General features: G+C 40.6%; 2 protein-coding genes across 4 annotated transcripts; both read right to left on the bottom strand.

Moving 5' to 3' along the window:
* Positions 1-1,245: 1,245 nt before the first annotated feature.
* On the bottom strand, positions 1,246-9,496 carry LOC102080949 (oncostatin-M-specific receptor subunit beta). Its single transcript, XM_005470532.3, has 12 exons — positions 9,208-9,496; positions 6,054-6,199; positions 5,812-5,962; positions 5,464-5,724; positions 5,238-5,364; positions 4,259-4,395; positions 4,030-4,175; positions 3,778-3,940; positions 3,139-3,252; positions 2,947-3,037; positions 2,802-2,868; positions 1,246-2,081 (listed from the first exon to the last, which is right to left on the bottom strand). The coding sequence occupies exons 1-12, from the start codon at positions 9,329-9,331 to the stop codon at positions 1,872-1,874; spliced, it is 1,737 nt and encodes a 578-aa protein (XP_005470589.2). The 5' UTR covers positions 9,332-9,496; the 3' UTR covers positions 1,246-1,871.
* Positions 9,497-12,362: 2,866 nt separating this feature from the next.
* Positions 12,363-23,254, bottom strand: crata (carnitine O-acetyltransferase a). 3 transcript variants are annotated; one of them, XM_005470534.4, is made up of 14 exons: positions 23,080-23,254; positions 21,892-22,182; positions 20,121-20,239; positions 19,303-19,356; positions 19,001-19,166; positions 17,628-17,802; positions 17,367-17,545; positions 16,728-16,828; positions 16,384-16,503; positions 15,641-15,763; positions 14,301-14,436; positions 14,079-14,141; positions 13,760-13,897; positions 12,363-13,607 (listed from the first exon to the last, which is right to left on the bottom strand). In XM_005470534.4, exons 1-14 carry the CDS (start codon positions 23,104-23,106, stop codon positions 13,392-13,394), a joined length of 1,908 nt encoding a protein of 635 aa, XP_005470591.1. In that variant the 5' UTR covers positions 23,107-23,254; the 3' UTR covers positions 12,363-13,391. The 3 variants fall into 3 exon arrangements, with proteins under 3 accessions (XP_005470591.1, XP_005470592.1, XP_013124006.1); XM_005470535.4 differs by lacking the exon at positions 23,080-23,254 and adding an exon at positions 23,016-23,036; XM_013268552.3 differs by having other exon boundaries at positions 13,597-13,607; positions 13,690-13,897.
* Positions 23,255-23,346: the final 92 nt, after the last annotated feature.

A 23,346-nucleotide genomic window follows, 5' to 3' on the forward strand; every position in this document is an offset into this window, starting at 1 on the left:
AATAAGAAGAGCTGCCTCAAGGCCCAGCACATTGTAAGGTAAAGACCCTACAGTAATAAGAGAAACCCAACAATCAGACAACCCCCTTCGAGCAAGCACTTTGGCAACAATGGAAATAAAACACTTCCTTTAACAGGAAGAAACTTCCAGCAGAACCAGGACGGGGCAGTGGCCCCCCACACCCTCTAGCAGATCATTACATGAAGGAACCTTTCAAAAAAAACAACAAAAAAAACAAGCGCGTCCATGCTCACAGGTGTACACACAGGTGATCACACACAAACTACACCCTTTTTGGCTCTTACCTCAAAGCACACTGTGCGCTGTCGATCTTACGTGCTGCACAATAATGTTTAATATTTAGTATTTACTGACATATTCCCATAGATCATTGTGATGATGTTTATTACTCTCGTTTTCTTCTGCTTGCTTTCTTCTTTCTTTCTCAAAAGGTGATCCAGGTGATCGATATATGTATTTTTTGTCTGCTTATTCTGTTGGTTTTTGGTTTTTTGCCCTTTTTCCCCGTCCCTCTTCCCCGCTGTTTTTCTTTCCCTCTTTCTTTCTCCCCTTTCCTTCCCCCAGTCAAGTCTGTCCCGTATTCAGCAAGTGAAAATAAAATAAGCAATAAAAGGTGAATCAAATGGACCATTACGGCAAGGCTGGAATGGTCCATTTGGTAAATCCGTTGGGCATCTTTCTTCGCCTTTAGACAATAATTCTGATGGCAAAAGAACCAAACGGGACAGGTTAAAAAAAAAAAAAAAAAAGAACCAGGCTCAAGGAGGGGCAATCATCTGTCACAATCTGTTGGGGTGAGGATACAGCTCAAAGACATGCTGTGAAAGAGAGCCAGAGATTCACAATAACTAATGATTAAATGCAGAGAGGTGTATAAACATGTAATGAGTGGAAAAGTGACTGAAAAAAGAAACACGATGCATCATGGGAATCCCCAGCAGCCTACACCTATTGCAGCATAACTAAGAGAGGATTCAGGGTCATCTGGTCCAGCCCTAACTATATGCTTTAGCAAAAAGGAAAGTTTGAAGCCTGATCTTAAAAGTAGAGATAGTGTCTGTCTTCCAAATCTGGAAGCTGGTTCCATAGAAGAGGGGCCTGTAAAACTGAAGGCTCTGCCTCCCATTCTACTTTTAAATACTCTAGGGACAGCAAGTAGGCCTGCAGTGCGAGAGTGAAGTGCTCTAATAGGGTGATATGGTACTACAAGGTCCTTAAGAAAAGATGGGGCCTGATTATGCAAGACCTTGTATGTGAGGAGCAGGATTTTAAATTAAATTCTGGATTTAACAGGAAGCCAATGAGGTGAAGCTAATATAGAAGAGTTTCTAGGACATCCTGATAATAATGAATTACAGTTGTCCAACCTAGAAGTAATAAATAAAATGAATTAGCTTCTCAGTTCAAATCTTGTAAATAACTCTACGGGGTACATTCATGTAGGATTTTCACTGTTCTACTATTTCTGAGAACGTAGCTTTTTTCTGTCTCAGCAAAGTGGAGCCAAAACTGAATTTAAGCTCTTTAGAAAACTTCTGCAAGTCATGTAAAGTAAAACAGTGTTTTAGCTTGTATCTGTTTAATTAAAGTTTTGATTTCAAAACATACATCTTAGACTTCATTTGAAAGGAAACATCTTTTTTTTCCTCTTTTCAGTTTAGCATGTGACTAAAGCAAAACCCAGCCCTAACCCTAGCTGAAGACGATAATGAAGTTGATTAATTATGTTGTAGTTAATGATGTCTAAAGTTCCCGTGTAAGGTTTAAATGTGTTCACACATCCAGCAGCTATGCAGATGTCTTGGTGTTAATAAAATGTATGTGGACACACAGGAAATGGGACTGTGTGGTTACTCCTCGGTGGGTAAAGTGGGGCATGGCAGGGGTTTCTGCAGAAGCCTATTGTAGTCATCTTTGGAAGATGGAGAGAAGGTACAATACATCAAGTCCTGGCTACCAACAGGCTCTAGTGGTCTGACATTATCATGCAGTTCAGGAACATCCATGACCTCGCTGTAGTGACTCTGACCGAAGTGATGATGATGAATGGCATGTTCATTCTGAAAAACAGAGAAAATGACCTCATGATAATGCAATATAGAAGGAAACTAATAAAGAACTGACTAGTACAGTTGCGTGGAGTATAGAGGTAGCCAGACAGAAAGTAATTTATTGCACTCCTCATTGCATTGTTCCATAAACTCACCTGAAGCACACAAGAAATATCAGCTAACAATAGAAACGACAGTTCCCCGAAAGATATCCCGATTCTCTTACGGGTATGTCAGTATGGGGTCACTAAAATGAATACTGAATCAGTGTGTGGCGTTGCCTAAACCATGTTGGATTCTGTAGTTTGTGGTTCCCTCCCACAAGTGACATGTTTAGCCGAATGCTCTCCTTAAATTGCTGGCCGTCTGAGCGATGCGAGACAGCAACAAATTCACAAAAAAAGAACAAGACAGCATCATCAACTGCACCAAAGTCGATTTACCATTGAACATTACTGCATTACTGAGAAATGTATTGGGATTACAGTTACACATTACATTAGAAATCATGGCATGTGACACTGCTTCCTGTACGTAATCGGCCCATGCTTATATCCCCAAGTTTATAGAAATCCTATTATAACAGAAGTCAATGTGTTGCTAAAAAAAAAACAATAACTTTTTACGGTTTGATGCAGATGAGAGATGCTAAGTTTGGCACCAGATGTTTGAGGCTCCTAAAAATGACAGAGAGGCCTGATATATGTATCCACATTTGTGACAACTTACTGGTGATATCAGCCACTTGTCTGTCAGCACCGGCTTTGGGATTGGTGAATGAACTTTGTGCTTGATGCTGTTGGGTGATAGAATGCATTAAAATAAATGCCAAACAAAGATTTAGAGAGAAAAGAGGCAAATGTGCACTGCTTACCACACCCGGTGTCTGTAGCAGAGGATTGTGCAGATGGACAGAATAATAAAAACTGCTCCCAGGGCTATCATGGTCAGCACTGTCAAGTAAGCTGGTGAAAACAATGAAACGCAAAAAGTAAATCAAAGAAAATGACAAGTGTTGACAGTCTAATTAAAGAAAATAGTCTTTAAGAGGAAAAAAGTAACCTACTCGGTGGATTCAAGGTAACGCTGTTGGATAAAACTGTTGTTTGTGGGTTTACCATGAAGGTGTACGAACTGATGTTCAGGTTCTTTTCAATCAGGTTGGTGGCTTTGCGAGCGACTATATGAAGACAGAGTGACCACCAATATTACAACATAAACACATCTTTATGATCTTCAGGCAACCAGCTAATCTTTCTGTGTAGAGAAACAAACTCAGGACTCAAATCTTGTGGATTAAATGTTTTTCTTCTGGACATTTTCATAATCAATCAATAGATACACTTAAACCTTTCAGTTTTTTTTTTTTTACAGGTTTGACTGTAGCTAAATAACTTCCTGTGAGTACTGGAACTTCTCAATCTGCTCTAAATCATATACTGATTTGCTGTGTTTTTTGACTCCAGTGGTACCATGAATTACAAAATGAGCACCATATTTAATTCAGTAAAGCTTGAATCAATCAACTGAGACCAAAAGCTCATTAGGTAAATGTTTACTGACGTCAGATCAGTTGAAAAGCAGGGACTTTTTCTTACTTTTATATGACCTGACTTTACTCACACTGTATAAAAGATTGGACTCATTTGTATCTCATCATGTCCAGTTTTATTTAAAACTCTGTGATTTTTAAAGAAATACTTACCATCACCCTTTGTGCGGATTTTGACACTTTTGCTCCAGTCACCCCATTTCCAGAAATGCTGTGCTGTTCCACATCGAACCCTCACGTCATAGTCCCAGTGTGGTATCAAGTCCTTGATAACTGCAGCTGTGAGGCCAACTCCAAAGTTTTCAGTCTGGAAAACCTGCAAGGACAAGAATTATGTTAGCTGACTTCAGTGAAAACTTTTACTTTGAAAAGCCAATACTTTAGTTTTCCTTTCAATCTACTCACTTTGGTATTAGAGTCTCCATCGCTGACATCTACTTGGCATGTGAGGTTGAGATTACTGTACTTCTGCACAGTCCAGCTCCATTTCAGACTGATGTTTCTGGGGTTCACAGTTGAAGCTGCCACTTTTTCTGGTGCGACCATGTGCACTAAAACAAAAGATCACAACAATCAGCTGATCTTAAGCATTAAAAATAATCATTTTAACCTCTTTTTTTTTTTAAAGCTTTACCTCTTTTGGTCAGGTTTGCCCTGTCACAGAGCTCGAGCTTTCCCAGCCGATTAGTTGCCGTTAAGGTCCAGTTCCTCTCAACTGTATCCACCTCTACTTTTTGTGAGCATTTTCCCGAATGTCCATTGATGCATGGGCTAAAATGTAAAAAAATATACACTGCTTAAATATTTACAAGTAAATAAATACAGAGACTAGCAGGACTACAAATTCACTAGGAAGCAAAGTAAGAGTACATTTTAAATTTGTCATTGACTGAACTCCTTATTGCTTAATCAATACTGTTTTATGCTTTAAAGTTTAGTCTATAAATCCCAAAATGTTTTCGTTTTGATGGTCTTTTTATAGCGGAACATTTCTCTGAAGTGCTTGAAACTACTTTAAAAAATATACTGTTTTTTTTTGTTTGTTTGTTTTTTGTTTTTTTTTAAGGACTCTGGTGACGAGGTGTACCATGCACAGTTTTCACTGATAATAATATAAAGTGAAATTAAAGAAGAATAGCCCTGAAAAACCCCACTGTGATTTCATCAAGTACGTTTTCTTTGTAAACTCACTTTGACTTTTGACCTACATGGCATTACATACTGTGAGAAGCTTAACTACTGTTTATTCCATAATTAATCAATTTGTTTATTGGATCATATTCATGCTGGGCACTTTATTTTAGTTTTCAAATAATGTGTTAATCATCTCTGCATGTGTGTGTGTGGCTTATGCTTGGACATGCATGGATTTTACAGAGGGGAGTGGGGCACTTTAAAGGGGAATGTTTTGACAGGGTGTGATATGTGGTAGATTTTCAGGTCAGAGTAAGCTAACGCTAACTAAAAGTAGTAAACAGGGCAGCCTGTCTGTCTGTGATTGCATTGGAGTCTGCATGCTCTCACAGCAGAGCACTTTACTTCCTGACTATTATTTTTTGAGCTTGTTTTTTCTCCATAAACCATCCTGCAATTGAAGTTGGGTCTTATTATACCTTCCTTGGAGCTGATATATTCTTTCCATTGCAGGATGTTCATTTGCTGCCCTTCCTACATTCCAAAAACAATCGATTGATTCCAGATCCCGGGTTTCACACTGAAGATCACTGTCATCAGGAGGGTCTAAGTGTGTGGCAAATACCAGGAAAAACAGAAAAACCAGCATTTATTTACAAGATCAATTTGAGAAAACCACAATCTCAAATGCTACATCATACTTACAGCTGGCATGAAAACTGGCTCCGTTGATGTTTCCTTTGGTTGTTTCACATATTACATCACTCCAGTTTTCTGATTCTTGGTCCAAGTGAACAGTCAGGGAATGCACATGTTCACTGATCTTTGTAGCATTTACATTAGCGCCTTTATAGTTGGGTAGAAACATTTTAATACTTTCCCCATCTGGCACCGTACAGCAGAATGTGGCTGTGCTGCCCACCTTGAATATTTGGTCTCTTGGGAGAACCAGTATTTCACCCTGGTCTGAAAAACCACAATGATAAGAATAAACAAGACTGTGAAATGTTTAAGAATGATGAAAAGATCAAATGATTTGAATTCAATATTAACCAGGTAGCATCTTCTGCATCCATGGGCTTGATTGGTTGTTGTATTGGGACCTGAGCCGGACTGAATGGCGAGCACACTGCGATGGTAAATGGGAAGTCCATTTCCAGGAATGAGTAGATCCTATCTGTGCAGGTGTCACAACAACTTCACCCTACAACATTATCATAAACAAATTAGAGCAACAGCTTTTTGTTTGGAGGCTACAGAAGTGAAGATTATAGTTACCCATAATAATCTCTTACATTGTGTACAGGTTTGTCTGCAGTGAGAAGCTGCAGCTCGTACACGAGCCCATCTCGTATCACAGAGCAAGAAGGGTCATCTTCCCACTTTAACAGGAAACTGTCGTAGTCAAGAGTCACATTCTGAGGTCCACAACGCAAAACACCTAAAGGAAGTGACCACATGACATTTTATGGTTAAAGTAGAACACTGAACAATTCTTCATAGTCATTGTTGGGCTATTTGAGCAGCAGTCAGTGAGGACACAGCCAGTGGTGCCAATAGTGTTGTCACTGCCCGGGCATCAAATACTGATGTTTTATTAAAGACTGTCGTATCTATCTGTGCTGGTGCATGAATGAACCTACCATAGCAATCCACTTCTTAGAGCTGATGTCCAAACACTACTTCAGTTCTCAAAATCAAACACTGAGCCACCAACAAAAAGTTGGATATAGTTTTTGAAGTGCATGTTGTGTTAGCCTGTGTTGAGCATCAAGCTATTAGGTGAAAATTGTGGTGATCCTGACGTGTGCAGTGTCCTGTAATGTAGTTATACCCATCAACTCCCATGGTAAAATATCCAACTTTACAGCAGAAATAAACATGTTTACACCCTGATACAATAGAGCTTTGGTCTCTGTAAACCCCTGTAATAAACAACTACAAAAAAAAATCAGTTTACATTTGAAAAAAACTAAATTGTTAAAGTTTCCAAAGCAGGCACTGGTGTACAAAGTTATGACATATCACACAGCATTTCCAAAGGTAAAAACTGGAATGAGAAGTATTATTAAAAAATATAGAGAGAGAGACACTGCAGCACAAGCCTGCCAGAGGCAGGAAGTAAAAGATTTCAAAGACTCAGAGAAAGACCAAGAAAAGCTCCACTTCTGCAGAGAGACCTTCAAGCCAGACTGAAGTATGCTAAAGACAACCTGGAGAAAATTATGCATAATAGAAGGATGTCCATTGGTAGATAAGACGAAACAAGATCTCTTTGGCTAAATTCAATTCAATTCAAGTTTATTTATATAGCGCCAAATCACAACAACAGTTGCCTCAAGGCACTTTATATTGTAAGGCAGACCCTACAAAAATACATACAGAGAAAAACCCAACAATCATATGACCCCCTATGAGCAAGCACTTTGGCGACAGTGGGAAGGAAAAACTCCCTTTTAACAGGAAGAAACCTCCGGCAGAACCAGGCTCAGGGAGGGGCGGGGCCATCTGCTGCGAACGGTTGGGGTGAGAGAAAGAAGACAGGATAAAAGACATGCTGTGAAAGAGAGACAGAGGTTAACAAGTAATGGATGTAATGCACAGTGGTGTATAAACACACAGTGACTAAAGAAGAAGCACTCAGTGTATCATGGGAATCCCCAGCAGCCTACGTCTATTGCAGCATAAATGGGAGGATTCAGGGTCACCTGGTCCAGCCCTAACTATATGCTTTAGCAAAAAGGAAAGTTTGAAGCCTAATCTTGAAAGTAGAGATAGTGTCTGTCTCCCGAATCCAAACTGGAAGCTGGTTCCACAGAAGAGGGGCCTGAAAACTGAAGGCTCTGCCTCCCATTCTACTTTTAAATACTCTAGGAACAACAAGTAAGTCTGCAGTGCGAGAGCGAAGTGCTCTAATAGGGTGATATGGTACTACAAGGTCATTAAGATAAGATGGGGCCTGATTATTTAAGACCTTGTATGTGAGGAGCAGGATTTTGAATTCAATTCTGGATTTGACAGGGAGCCAATAAGGGGAAGCTAATATAGGAGAGTTTCTAGGACATCCTGATAATAATGAATTACAGTTGTCCAACCTAGAAGTAATAAATAAAAATAGTAATAAGTGTGCCCCTTTGCATAGGCACACTTAATGAACTAGCTTCTCAGTTCAAATCTTGTAATTAACCCTAAGGGGTACATTCATGTAGGATTTTCACTGTTCTACTGTGTTTATGTTTGGAGAAAGAAGAAGGAGGTTACAGCTCAAGAACACTGTCCTTCTAAAAAAAAAAGACTCCCATGAAGATATCTAAAGATTAAAAACAAACAAACAAACAAAACAAAAAACCTGTAAGCAAGTCTTGATGCAAGCTCAATCTTCAAGGTAAGGAAATCCCAAACAGCTGATATTGTTTATCTGGATTGAAGACTAAAAAGTCACTTGGATGAGTGATGAAACGTTTCTCTCACTGAAAACACTACGTCCAGATGAACAGAATCAACTTATTGAGAATCCCACTGTATATGTATTTTTTGTCTGCTCATTTTGTTGTTTTTTGTTTTTTGCCCTTTATCCCCGTCCCTCTTCCCCGCTGTTTTTCTTTCCCTTTCTTTTCCCCAGTCAAGTCTGTCCCGTATTTAACAGGTGAAAATAAAATAAAATAAACAATATAAGGTGAATCAAATAGACCATTACGGCAAGGCTGGGATGGTCCATTTGGTAAAGTAAATCCGTTGGGCATCTTTCTTCGCCTTTAGACAATAATTCTGATGGCAAAAGAGCCAAACGGGACAGGCAAAAAAAAAAAAAGAAATTGAGAATCCCACTGTAAAGCTGTGAGGTGAACTGAAGATGTGACCATCTGTGTCCATAATAGTAATAATAAGACATAATAATAAAATCCTAGAATTTTGCTCACCAAAACTGAAGCACTTCATGGAGCCTGTCAGTAAAATTAACCACACAGCATTTCATATTTTTTGTCAAATATTTCAGTTAAAAATACTCCAAAACCCACAAACAAGGTCAAGAGGTCCACAAAATTATTAGAGCAAAAGACTAACAGATAGATAGCTCGCAGTGAGGTCTGTGCCCATCTGCCAGTTGAAACGACGTTGCAAATACAAACTTTAAACCTTTATAAAACATTTAAACGGGTGGGTTATGAAAAATTAATTATCATTTAAAAAATCACCCTATGTACAGTTGTTACAAAGGGGAAATTACAGACACTATGCCTTGCTTCAGCAGCTCAGTGCTGATGCTCCCTGAAGACTGTGGTGAGTGCAAAGTCAAGATAACCTGTAGCTCCACTGCATGTCTTTTAGCATACAGAGTAAAGATTATTTGTGCAAACTCAGGTGTATACACAACTAAGAGCTGAAATCAAGTCTTCTCTAGTAAAAATATCGGATCCTTTTAATACCTGAAGACTGTCACATACTCACCATCTCCTTGTCCATCTTGCGTGCTTTGTCTGAAGAGTGAGAGCAGTAGCAACCATGAGATCATGATCATCCTCATTTGTAGACTGAGGCAATGAGCATCAGCTAACAGGTGGCTGAAAAGCATATTTCTGAGGCTTTTTAAATAGAAGCAAGGTTCAGATTTTCTTTGAAGAATCAGTGGGCAAAAAATCAGAGAGAAGAAGAAAGTCAGTGTCAGGTTACTCTGTGGAGCTGTGCTCCATTCACACACTCACTCTGCAAATCCATTTATATAGTAATGACTGTGAGATCCAGGTGGACCTCACACAGGAAGTGGAGCAGCTGTGTGTTCTCGTAACTAGGACTCGGCAGTCAGTTGGGACACGCCTCACACGCTCTGCAGCTTTTACTGGGAACTGATGTGTTAGAAAAACATCAGTCAGAGAGTGAATCAGAGCCAACAAACAGAATGAATCCAAACTTCCTCATCCAGATTCATCCCTCCATTACACCTGCTGGAATTAGTTTTCACTACAGTTCTTGTGCAATGCGGCATAGCTCATCCTTTTCTCCCCATTTCCTTCATAAAGAATGGCTTCTTGACAGCCACCCTTGCACTGAAACCATTTCTGATGAGTCTTCAGTGAACACCAGATGAATCAGCTGAAGGGGCAGGTGCACCTCTCAGGTGTTTGCTGGATTTTTTTTCCCCTAGTTCTCAAGGACATGACTTTCAGATCCTGTTCACCTGCTGTAGATAGCTTTGAGGTCTGTCACTTCTTCTTTTGTCCTCCACTCGTACAGTTTCTGCTGTTTTTTAAGGAGACACTGCACAGCATGCTGAGAAATGCCAACCTTTTGGTTAATATCTGTTTTTTGTCACAGAAATACTATTTTATGTCTGTCTAACTGGGTTTGGTATTTTTAATAGATTCATCTAACAAACCGTGTATTTTGTAACAGACTGCTAGTAACAAAGTGCCTAAAGATACAATTTAAATTGAGTCCTCTGCTAATCTGTCTGTTGTGTGTAGATACAACACGGGCTCATCCCTTAAGTTTAGTCCTTTTTTTTATCTCTGAATGATTCATAGGTCACTATCAAATAGCTTAATAAATAAAACATTCCTCTAAAAATGATCAGATACAAACACTGAACTGAAAATGTAAAAGGGTTCACTCTATTAAAAGATTCAAAGAATAATTTCTCTGTATAGAAAGGGAAGACAAGCGACAAGAAGCTGAGGCCACAGAGTTATACAAGGCCAACACGGGGACTAATAAAACTATAATAACAGTAGAGGTTTTTCTAACATACTTTGCTAATACAAAAAACGATTGGAAAAAGCTTATGAACGAATAAATGAATAAAGAACTGAATCCTTAAATGAAAAAAGTCGATTAAATAAGAGGTCATTTCCGTGCATCAACATTTCATAAAAGTTAACTGACTTCTTGAGCAGGACCTTGCGGGCACTAGATTTCAGTTTATTTTGGCATAATAATGTTCTCTGATCCATCACCTTTCTGATGATCGTCCTTAAACCGTGAGACAAGATTTTGCTTGGAGTCCCAGACTGAGTGTGATTGATGGCCATTTGTAGGTGATGAAATACTTTTTTCACTCAATGGCATGCAAACCAATTTAAAACTTTTATGTTATGCATGTTTTTCTGGATTTTTGTTGATATTTTGTCTCCCCCCATTAAAATTGGAGACGGTTCATTTGTTTGTGTGTGAACAATCTTACAAATTAAGCAGAGGATCTAGTAATTATTTCACCCAGTGTACACATACACAAGCACACTTCTCAGTTTTCTTTCTCATTATCTCATCTCTACTTTTCCAGTCATTTAAACTGATTCATTTTCTTTATACAGAGTACACAGAGCCGGTTCAGTCATAACTAAACAGAAGAATTCCTTCAACTTCCTGCTTTCCGCTGTGTTTTGGCAGCACGTGAAGGTTTAGAAATTTCTGAGAAATTCAAGTATGACGGTCAGAATGTGGGTTGGCAGTTTCCCTGTGAGTGTTTGGTTTTAGGGATGGGGGCAGGGTAAACAATCCAAGAACAGGGTCTGAATGAACCGGAGCTGATCTTCAGCTCCAGTGTGAGCCGCTCTGAGTCATTGGTTTATTCAAAGTCTTTTCATGTTTAATCCACTGTAGTGTTTCGTCTGCTGGGAAATGTCATCTTCTGACTACAGAAATATAAAAACACAACTGCCGTGCACAGTTCCCACAGGAGGCAAGAGCCTCCTCTGATTTCTGCATTTAAAAACCTTAAAGGTACTTTTGTAGTTGTGGTTGAGTTAAACTGAGTTTATTGACTCTAGTGGAGCCAAATTTGTGCTCATATTATGTTTCATCTTTGGCCAAAAATTTGCTTCACGCCATGTCCTGGAAATCCATCAGGAGCAGCTGTTTGATGCCGTTCATGGGTGGATGGTGGTTTTTGGTCAGCATGACTTGAAAGAATAATCACAGGTCATACTAAATGTCCATTAGGAATAACGTTGGACACTTTCTCATCCCATTTGTTGTTAGTGACAAATATTTGGGGCTTTCCAGTGTGACTGTATTCACATGGGCAACACAAGGCTGAGCTTTGCTTCACATTTGGTGTAACACATCAGACTGTTCATGCTTTCATGCTTATGTAGCCTTGCTTAAAGTGTTTTTTCCCCCTAGTGCTAACCAAATTATTCACCATCACATCATAAAAAGGACTTGTTATATATTTTCCAACAGTGTTTTTTAGCACAGGGGTAGGATTTTAGATGGCCTTGATCCAACACAGCTTATTTAAATGGCTAAATTATATCCTCAACATGTTTTGAAGTTCTCCAGAGGCCTGGTAATGAAAACCTGCAGGACACCGGCCCTTGAGGCCTGGAGTTCCCCCCACCCCTGTTTTGGCAGATTATGAGCCTACCTTCTGACTGTGGAGGCCATTTGAATTCAGAAAATATTAAAGCTAGAGCCTGTCACCAACATCATCGCACCATCAGAGGATGGAGTTGTTGCCATGTGATTGGCCGATTTGTGTTAAACAACTTAACTGGTATACCTAATGAAGTGGCTGTGAGTGCCCATGAACCATGGTGCTAAGAAAAAAAAAAAAAATGTTACTACTAAAAATAACATTTTTAGAAAAATATACAAGAAACAAGTGCTTTGAACAATATTCATTTAATCATTCATTTAACTTTGTATCTTTTACATTCACAATAATTACATGAACTCACAACCTCATTTAGACTTCAGTAAACATGTTCTACTGTAATCTTAAACCCAAATCTTGAAGTGTTGCAGAACAAAGTAGCATTATGTTAACATATGGCCTTAAACCCAGATAAAGGCCATTCGTGAGCTATGATTTGGGTTAACTTTGACTCGAGTCGAAAGACAAGTTCACACAGTGCGGGTAAAGTCATCGACCAATCTCTGATTCTAGAAACTCGAGTTAAGAAAACTTTAAGCGCCACACAAGAAACACTCACAGGACTCCAAATTTTAACCTGATATTTGCCAGTAAATCAGATTCAGCTTGAAGAGAAGGCAGGGCCGAGCAGAGTTGCAAAGTGGGTTGCAGCTGTTACGGATTTCCAACAATGTGGGCTCAGTCTAAACCTCTCTGGTTATGTTTTAAACTATGACATAGTCCAAGTATGTCATTTTCTAAAACTTTCTCCTATTTTATAAGTTCAAAACTAAAAAAAGTAATAAAAACATTTTCACCCTGTGCAGCTTTGTGCTTTACACAATAATGGAGGTCTAAGGCACACAAGTAAAAACCAGACTGCTAGCTACAGATAAATATTCTTATCAGACAATGAGCAGCAGACAACGAGCAGTCTTCATTAATGATTGTATCAAAAAGTTCAGAAAATAATCTGAAAAAAAAAAAAGATTCAAAGAGTTCTAATTTTCTGATTAAACCAATCACACCTTGTTGGTTTTCGGTCTGATCGGGTGATCATGTGATAGTGAAATATCCAGTCAGAACCATCAAAAAGTTCAATTTTCCCCGCTGTAAACAGGTGCTTCATTCATTCTGTGATTTTTTTTATCATTTATCATTTGAAATGTGGAGGACAGCAGCTCTCACTGATTCAGTCTCATTTAAAGTGCACGATAAATCAAACAAATCGGCGGTCTCACTGCAGCAAATGTTTCATCTCTGGAAACGTTCTGTTGGAGCCTCACAGTTTGGCTCTCGGCGTTTGCTCCAGCAGTGTCCTCATGTCCAGCAACGCGTCCACCACAGCCTGAGCCAGCTGTGCCGCGGATGTTTCTTTGCAGCTATTGAAAGCCGACACGGCAAAGTTGATGTGGTCGTTCATGGGGTTGTAGCACACACCGTACCCGTTGGGCACAACCGGGCCAAAGCACATGACGCAGTCGGTCTGGGATGGGACCTTTTTGAAGATATGAGACATTTAGATGTTTCAACTCATCTGGAGTTTGTTGTTCAAATTACATAAAAAGATTTACACATACATGAAAAACGCCAAGGTCACAGGGTCATATTTTTTACTTGCATGTGTTGCTTCAGAATACTGTTGTATACCTGACTGGTAGACAGTCGGTAGTGTAAGGCTTTAGTATAGGCGGCGTCTTTCAAGACGTCGGGGACGGAGAGGTTCTCTTCGACGGCCTGCATCTTCAGACCCAGCAGGTGTCGGTCAATGGCCTGACCACTGATTGCCTGTGAAGGATAGACGGAGCAAAAACAATGATTTTTTTCCCAGTGGATTCATTAAATATTCAGGTCCCTTCACTTTCTGCACCCACGTGCTGTAGATGTGAGGCTAGAGTCATCTCTACTGTCACTGCAGAGATGCGCTCATTGCTGGACCTCTGACAGTCCCAGTGCTGTGAGCACTCACCATATTAGTGTACGACCTGTGAGCCTTTACAGCTTTCTCCATTAGATCCACTTTCTCAGAGTTCTGTGTAAACAGGAAGTAGATGGGAAAATTACTTTACTTGATTACTTGACTCATATTCAATTAACCAGTCTAGTTTCATAAAACCTGAATTTAAAAGAGCCATCAAATCAAATAAAAACATCCATTCCTGGCTGCTGTATGATCAGTTTGGTGGCCGACCTGTTTGCTGGCATCGTCAAAGGCTCTGACGAAGGCGGCTGAGGCACGTGAAGCAGATCGTATCGTATCTGTACGACCGAGTCTGAACATCCGCAGGGAGGCGCTTTCATATGTGGCACAGCAGTGCTGGTACATCCTGCAAGGAGAGAGGAGAGGATATTTTACCTCTAGGAATAAAAATGAGGAATTAAACCGCCCCGATGTTCAGTCACAGCTCCCAGATTTAAAAAAGAAAAAAAAAACAAAAAAACAACATCTTTGAAGGTTCCAGTCTTAGCAGCGGATGGCACCATTTCAGTACTTCAGAAGACGTCATAGTTAAATTAATTCCAATCCATCCTGAATTCATCTTAAAACTTACAATTACTCTAAAGCTACCCATGCATTATTGGCACCTCTACATCGTCCCTAAAAGGACGTTTATGCCCCGCCATGTGCCTTGTCCTCTACATTTATTTTAAATTAACCAGAAAATAAAAAATACATTAAAAAATTACACAAAATCAGTTAATAAACAGAATTATAGACATAAAATCACAATAAGCCAGGGTCTCAGGTTAACCTCCTAAGACCTGGCGTCCACATATGTGGACATCACATTTTGGGTTGTCTAGACCAAAATACTCAATTTTGCTCTACAAGGGCCTGATATCCACATAAGACGACATTATACTCCCACTGTTCTATTGGAAAAAACAATAAATAAATAAATAAATAAATAAATAAATAAATAAAAAATCATAATAATACTAATAATAATAATAATAATAATAATAATGTCACATAATTCTTTGTTTTTACATTCATCAGGTCCCAATCAGTCCAAGTAGCAAAGACAAATTAAAAATGCATGCCATGAAAGAGTTTGGGTCTTAGGAGGTTAAAGACAGCAGTAAGCTTAAGGTATAAACCTTGTTGTGTGAATGTGCTTATTCCTACAGTATAAAAATGACATTTGCAATCTAACCGATTACAGCAGTTTACAGAAGCATCCCACAATCATCTCTCTGTTGAGAAATGCTTAAAACAGGATCTTTTTTAACAAAAATATTTTTACATAAGCTGCGTTAAGCTGCACTGAGCTGATAAAGAGGGCAGGAAGTCACACACAGGAATAGCAGGGAAAATCTTGTAAATTTTTAAATTAAAAGCCCCTGCACAGACAGAGCAACAGCTCATGTGATGTCCAACTGATGAGGTGAGAACAAAACATCTAATTGTGAGTGAGTGAGCAGTTCTTCAACCAGTTCTCTCACATACACTCCAGAGTATTTACAGTAACACAAAGACCTCTATGCTACAGTTAGAAAGCCAGACACTGACACCAACCAGCGCCTCACCTGTAGTAGGCCAGCTGCAGCGCCATCTGGATGAAGGCATCAGGACTCATCTTGTGGGCTTTTGGGAAGTTTTTTCCAAAGTGTCCAAAAACCATCACCCTCATATCCAGTTCATGGGCCAGTCTGTAAGGCAAAGATGTCACATTTACACTGACTGTTAACACGTATGTACTCAGTAAGTTTGGACAGCATTATTATACCAGAATATTTAGACTATGATTTTCAATATCATCACATTAAGATGTTCTTCTATCCTTTACATAATAAGATGATATATTTCCATCTTGCATTGTTGTGTGCTGCACAAAAACACCACCAGCGGGCAGTATGTACTGGTAAACAATCTGCTGAGCTCAGCGAGCTGTGAAACACGGCCACAAAGCATAGTAAAGGGGGAATATGTTTAGCTTTGTTCTACCGATACAGATAAGCTAGGTCACAAGGATGAAGCTTGGAGAAAACTGTGGATAAAGAGGGTAAAGCTTCTAACTGGATTCATTTTTAGTCCTTCAGAAAAACACCAAGTTAAGAAAATCAAGAAAAGAAACAACAACCCATATGTTAGCTTTTTCATAGGTTACCATTCACATGTCAGTACTGAACAAGGCTCTCTCTTTATGCCAGTTTGTTTTACACACAACTGCTCAAATCTATATCAAATTATACCTGGGTTAACACAAATACTGTCCTGAAAAAATAAAATATTGCTCAAACATGATCCTCATTCCAAAAGCTGCCCTCACGTGTTCATGCTGTTCTTGGCCTCCTCGATGTCTTTCTTGATATCCGGAGTGATGTGGAAGTCTAATTTCCGCGGCATGGGTAAAGGCACCATGGGAGAGCGCACCATCTCAGGCTTCCTCCTGTTAACACAAAGAGAAAACAAAACATAGACAGAATCGGTGTTTACACCAGAAAAAGAAATCTGAATGAGTGGATGTGATGGAAATTGAGCTGCAGAGAGCAACTTAAACAAATGTAGTGCTTTCAAACATGTCCAATCAAGCTGTGGGGAACATGCTCATGCCAGAGGCTCTAAAGGGTTCCTTTATGAAAATAAACTGAAGATAATCTGTGACCTACTTACGTGTACTCTACAACGTGGTCGATCAGGGCTACGATGGGGGGACCTTCAGCCGGAGCATGCTCATAGTTTGCTCCACACGCCCCATCCTCTCCAACAATGAACTGGAAAAGAGAGGGAAAAAAAACATTTAGGGAAAACACTGCACACTTTCTCTAATTCTGAAGGATTTTAGGGCCTTATTATTATGGAATACAGTAACTACAGTTCCAGTTTATCAAACATCAAAGCCCACTGAAGAGAGACCAAACCACCGGGGTGAGGAAACCAGGCCTTGCTGCAGGAGACAGGTTCAGAAACATCAAATGTCTTGATGCATGAAAACATGCATCCACTCATCATGTTTTTCAGCTAAAACTGTCCTGCAGTCTGAGATATAGCCACCTTTCTTCAGCTAAACTTGTTGTTTATTGGTTTCAGTGAGGGAAATTTCACAAGTCTTTCCACAAAACACTGATTTTTAAGAGTTTGAGGGATTTAAAGGCTCTTCTGTAACACTGATGTTTCTCTTATAACACTTCAAGCTGAATTTAGGCTGAGTGAGAGAGAAACATCTGCATGTACAGACACCATGGCGTGCAGGCTGTCTAATGAGGTTGTTGGCATCTTTTGTGATCACTGTTGTATGCACGTGCGGGTCACCTGCAACGTCTTGTCGAACCAGCGGTTGCCACTGTTCCACTGGCTGCCTCCTCCGTGCAGCATCTGGATGGCGGCACAGCTGCGGTAAAGCTCATTAGACACCCGAGGCATCGCTCCATCCAGACACAGCGTGAAGATGCTCCTCTGGATTGCCAGCACTGACTCTTTGTTGGTTTTATCTGCACACACAAATCAAAAAGTGATTAAACTGCTCCACAGACTCACAGCTCTCATAACACAGTCAGCATCCTGTTGGCTCACCTTTGATGAGGTTGAGGTAGGCTTTGCCCCACGAGTCTCTGTGCTGCGTGGTGAGGATGCCGACAGGCTCCGAGTTGGAGTTTGTTGAGGCATTGCAGATCCTCTCCAGCTGGATGCAGAGCTGATCTGCAGTCAGTGGAGTTCCGTCGCTGTTGTACACGTCCAGCACGAAGAACTGGATCCAAGTGGGAGAAAGAGGTCGGGTCAGAAATCAGTCTCCCAGATGCAGTTGCAACAACAGCTGGTGTCCAGACCTGTGTCTAACACATTCTTTGAATAGTTCCTGATTTAAATTAGAAGAAAAAGTGCTAGAGTGGTAACTTGGGGGGGATTTGTTCATCTTTCTACTAGGGTGAAATTCAAACATTCATCCATCACAAGTGATTAATATAGTGATTTGTTTCTTAAAAACAAGCCCACTAAAAGTTTCTTTTTAATGAATCAAATATACAAAGGATGAAGAAAATGATCCTGAAACTAGAAGAGCGCTCAGTTCCTCCTTTTATATCAATCACAAAGGACTTTTTTCAAAACAAAAGTTTTTCTGAGGTTTATGTCTGTGGGTATAGATCTGTAAACTTATATGTATATTACTGCTTTGGAAGAATGTATTAGGAGGTAATGTTAACTGCAGGCTACTAGCCTGGAACAAACCCTGGAATATTGTATGGCATTAGCTGAATATCGTCCCCTAATGGTGGATGCAGTGAAAAAAAAAAAAAAAGGTCCCAGTGTTTAAAACTCTTAGTCTTAAAAAATTAATTACTAACAAAAGCAAGCAGCTAAACTCTGTTAATGAGTAGGATGGCTGAATGTTTATGATTTGTGCTTTTCTATTGTTTCTAAAATGTGTACAGCAGTCCCAGGACTGCCAAAGGCCACGCTCACTCAGATGTGCTAACTACAAAGCATGTTTAACATATCCAGGATCTCTTTCCTCATCTAGTTTCATTTATTATCGCCAATCAGGTCCCTTGCTATAATGCCATTCACCTTTCGCGGCCTTGCTGTTTCGCTGATTTTTTTGTTTGCAATTTTGATTCTGAAGTGCTGTACTGTATGTTTGTAATTTTTTCCCCAACAATGTCGACAAAACGTTTTGCACTGTCAAAGGCACCTGTGGTAGCACACAAAAGGCAGAGGAAGATGCTAACCATCGCACAAAAAGTTGGACTTCTGAACATGTGTTATTATATGTTACATCTGTTATTTCAAACATAGTCTGCCGGCCTGTTTCCTTGTCCAAAACACCACGCAGGTTTCACACGGCTGCTCCGTTCAGACCCATGAAAGTGCCGAGTGTACTCTCGAAAACTCGAGTTTACCGTGTTTGCTAATCTCTAACGTCAGGCTGCAGAAGGCGAGCTGCTTACCTGGAAGTTGTGCACTATGGTGATGTGTTTGGGGGGTCGTGAGCTCTTGGCGTGGTTCACCACCGAGTCCCTCTTCAGACCGGGGATCCGGCAGGACGACAGCACCTCGTAGTACTGATTCATGCAGAGAGGCTTCCCTCCCAGGTACTCGACCGGAAGAGTTTCACTGAAAGAAAAATATTCTATCATTTACAGCATGCTTCGGTTTGACTGATTAAAACTTACTCAGGATCATGTGATCTCATTAAAATGTATATTTCATCGCTGCTGAATAAAAACCACATTTTAAAATAAGTACTCACTTATCGATCATTGTCTTAAAATCCAAAACGCCTGCTATCAGTTTAGCTGCAAACCTGAAGACAGATAGACAGAGATCAATATAATCTATCGAGTTTTAGTGACAGGAGCCCAGAGATTCACAGAGTATGCCAAAGAAAATGCTGGAAAAACATGAAACTTTGGCAAGGAAAAAAAAGGAAAGGAAAGATGAAATAAAAAGAAGGAAAAAATAGGGGAAAGGGAGGGAGAGGAAATGAGGAAGTGAGAGTTAGAAAGAAAAGGAAATGAAGGAGAAAAAAGTTATGAGTGGAAGGGGAAGGAAGCAAGCAAGCAAGCAAGGAAGGAAGGAAGGAAGGAAGGAAGGAAGGAAGGAAGGAAGGAAGGAAGGAAGCAAGCAAGGAAGATCCAAAGCACCTCAAATACACATCAAACCTCTGAACACCAAAACTGCCAAGCTGGAGTGGAAGGTCTAATCTTTTATTTACTTCAATGACTGAACTGAATGTGTTTATGATGGACACATGGATTCAGACCTTCACCTTTCTTACAGTCCTTGAAATCACCACGTGTTCAGTGGTGTTTACATTTTAGCCTATAAATGTGACATTTAGTCAAAATCAATTAATTCATTGTGTCTTTTTTTTTTCAAAAAGCCAAAAAAATTAATGGACAAAATTAATTTGGTCCAGCCAGATCCTGTAAAAACAAACAATTCAGTCATCATCGGGGTAATCGAGGTGCACGACTTTATACTGCAGGGAAAGAGACACAGAGAACCTGTTTGGGATTCAGAGCATTAAAGAGACTCTGACATTTGGAAGAAGCTGCATGTGATCACCTTATTTGTCCTTTCTTATCACTGAAGTTCATGCGAGGCAAAACCAACCCAGGACTCGAATGGACGACCACAGGCAAACGATAGTCGAGGTAAGCGACCTGAACCCACCACTGGGACAGCTACAGAGAGACAAACACACAGAGAGGCACACTGTGGATCACACATCAAGAAGAGGGCCACAAAATAACTTTGTTATCAGATTTACCTTTAAAGAAGAAATATTAGGATCAGTTTACAGAAACACCTCTTAGCCTCTCCCTCACCAACAGCAAAAACTAAGATGAGGCAGGACTTCTGACATCAGACGTCCTGCCTCTGACATCAACACTGCATAAAAAAGGTTGAGAACAATATGCTCTAGACCAGAGGTTCCCAAAGTGTGGGGCCCGCCCCTAGGGGGGGGCGCAGAGCGATTGCAGGGGAGGGCGCGGTATGAAAAGAAAAAAAAAAAAGAATGCTTGGACACTGCTAGCATAATGGACAGGTTTTTGACGGGGCTCCCACACAAACGCAAAGCAGGAGATGAAGCATCGCCAAATATGTTTCCAAACCAACTTCCTTCCAAGCCAAAGACTAGAAAATATGGTGAAGCATATCTTCCCTTTGGCTTCACCTGCACAAGTGCCAAGGTAGGTCTCCCCTGCAAAATTAGTTTCCCTGCGTCGGGAGCAGCGCTGGGCTCTCCAAATCACGGACAAACAGTATCCCACAGCTGTTTATGTGTTTAAACCCATTTTGCACAGAGAGGCATTTTTTGAAAAATGTATTGATAACAATGTTGAATATTATTACACAGGAAAAAACAACCACACGTAAAATAATTACACCGTGACGCCTCTGCCTTTTTAAATGCAGGGACAGTAACTGTGTGTATATGTAAGCGTGTAAAACCTGAAGATAGTCAGATTAACAGTAACAGTATTTTGTCTCTATCTGCCATTCTGCAATTCATCTCATGTAAACAACAACGTGGCGCACAGCGTGACGTGAAAAGAGGCACATACCTTTGACGTTGCGTGACGAACTCTGTATTCCTCGTCCACACATAAACGCAAAAAAGGAGTTTTAAATTATCTCCGTTTTCGGTGAATCGCAACGCCGTTTACGTGTTGACAAAAGGCCCAAACGCATAAAAACAGCTGCGTTTTCAAAAATACCCGTGTAGGTGTGGACGTAGCGTAAAAGAGTTAGTAGTTTATTTTATTACTACCTGTAATTTATTGCCGTTTACTTGTATTTGCTTAATTGTTTACTAAATGTTTGAGGTGTGAAATAAACCGCAATGGAGTTGAAAATATGGGTGTGTGTGTTTGGAGGTTGTGTTTGTGCGGGGAGGGGGGGAGGGGTTTAGGTGGTGGGGGGGCGCAAACGTTTTTCTTGTAAAACAAAGGGGGGCCCGGCAAAAAAGGTTTGGGAACCACTGCTCTAGACAGTCAGTTTTTTTCTACTCTTAGGTCTGTGTGATGTCATACAGGCATGTCATTAATATGGTCAACTCAGGCAAAGAAGTCCCACCCTCCTGTTGTTTAAGAGAGGTCAGCCAATCAGAAGAAAGTTGGCTTAAAGTGTGAGGAAGTAAAACTGCTCACAGAGGATCAATTAAAAGCCCAAAGTACGAAAAAGGGGGATTATTTTGAACTGAAAGTCCAACAAAGCTACTCTAGCAGAGTCCAAGAATGAGAGTATGGAGGTGGAAATAAGCATCATAAGTCTAGGTTAATATATTTAAAGGACCAGAGTGCCAAAAACAAGGTCCCCTTTTTAAGCTCACCCAGTTCTCAGTTTTGGATGCCCTCTTCTCCAGACCCCTCTGCAGCCTCTCTCCAAGCCCTCCAGCTCGCTGAAACTCCTCCAGCAGCCCTTTGGTGCGCTTCACCTCATCTGCCTCCACAATGGGCTCTAGGGCGGCAAGGTATCGCTCACAGGTCTGCTGCAGAGGGGGGACAGGCAGGCATGGCAGCCCCTTCTGGTGGGTGAGGTATCGGCCAGCGACTCGAGTGGCTGATACCGGTTTGACCAAGAAACTGGTCTTCACAAAACCGCAGGGTTTCGCCATCCCCACCTTTAACAGAGAAATAAGAGAAAAGACATTAAGACAAAAGGTCACAGCGGATCATCAGCCACTCCCACAGCACATCTCACCACCTTTCGCTGTCCTCATTCATGTCCCGCACCACCCTCCCATACTTCCCTGCCACTCCTGACTTCCTCATGCACTACAACATTTCCTCTCTTGGTACCCTATCATATGCTTTCTCTAGATCCACTTCTCCATAAACACTGTCAAAGCAAATCTCATATCTACAGTGCTCTTTTCTCGGCATGAAGTCACTCTCCTGCTCGCTGATCCTCACCTCACTCCTTAACCCAGCTTCAACAAGCTTTTCCCATAACTTCATGGTATGGCTCACCAGCTTTATCCCTCTGTAGTTACTACAGCTTTGCATATTAGTGTCATGGGAAAAACTAACATCACAGGATAATGAGCAGAGGATCAACAACAAACCCATAAAACCAGATTATGATTCAAACAAAGAGTATTTAATGTGTTTAAAAGGTGTGCACACATGCTAATCTCATCGGTTTATTGCATTTATGTTGTAGCATCTGCTTTTAATCCACCTTACACAGGCTTGGACTACATTAAAGTTATCTTTAAAGCTGCAGTCACGCTGGTGTTCCACTGTCTTTGAGCTAAATTCACCTTTCACCCACTTCTGTAATTGCCGGTGCGTTAAATATTAGCTACAGCTAACAGCTAGGAGCTAACAAACGCAATTTTCCGCCTAGTAGCAGCAGCGAGCTAATTAACTTACTCTAGCTCAGAAAAAAACGAGTCTCAGGTGAATTAATTAACGTGGCTGTCATTAATTCTGTCAGAGTGTGAAAGCTGACCTCGGGGATGGGGGGGGGACACAAACAAACCAACAGTCAGTCCGCTAAAGCTGCCGTTACTCACCAAAGATCTGCTGCAAATGCCCCACATTCTGCCGTCGGAGGTAGAAACGCCCACAAAAACACAGAGAGCAGTCCAATGAAGCACAGAGTCCAGCCAGCACGATCTCACTCAGCTTTATTTTTTTTATCCGGCAGGCGGGCGGTGCTGTAGCCTGACTGCACAGCCTCTCTGCAGCTGCTCAACGTTTGATCTGCTAAAGTTACTCAGCTGGAACAGAGCCGGGGTGACCGGCTGCCCCAGATGCCATAAATAAGTGGCGTAGTGGCA

Source organism: Oreochromis niloticus, linkage group LG7, assembly GCF_001858045.2.
Source record: "Oreochromis niloticus isolate F11D_XX linkage group LG7, O_niloticus_UMD_NMBU, whole genome shotgun sequence".
Classification (NCBI taxonomy): domain Eukaryota; kingdom Metazoa; phylum Chordata; class Actinopteri; order Cichliformes; family Cichlidae; genus Oreochromis; species Oreochromis niloticus.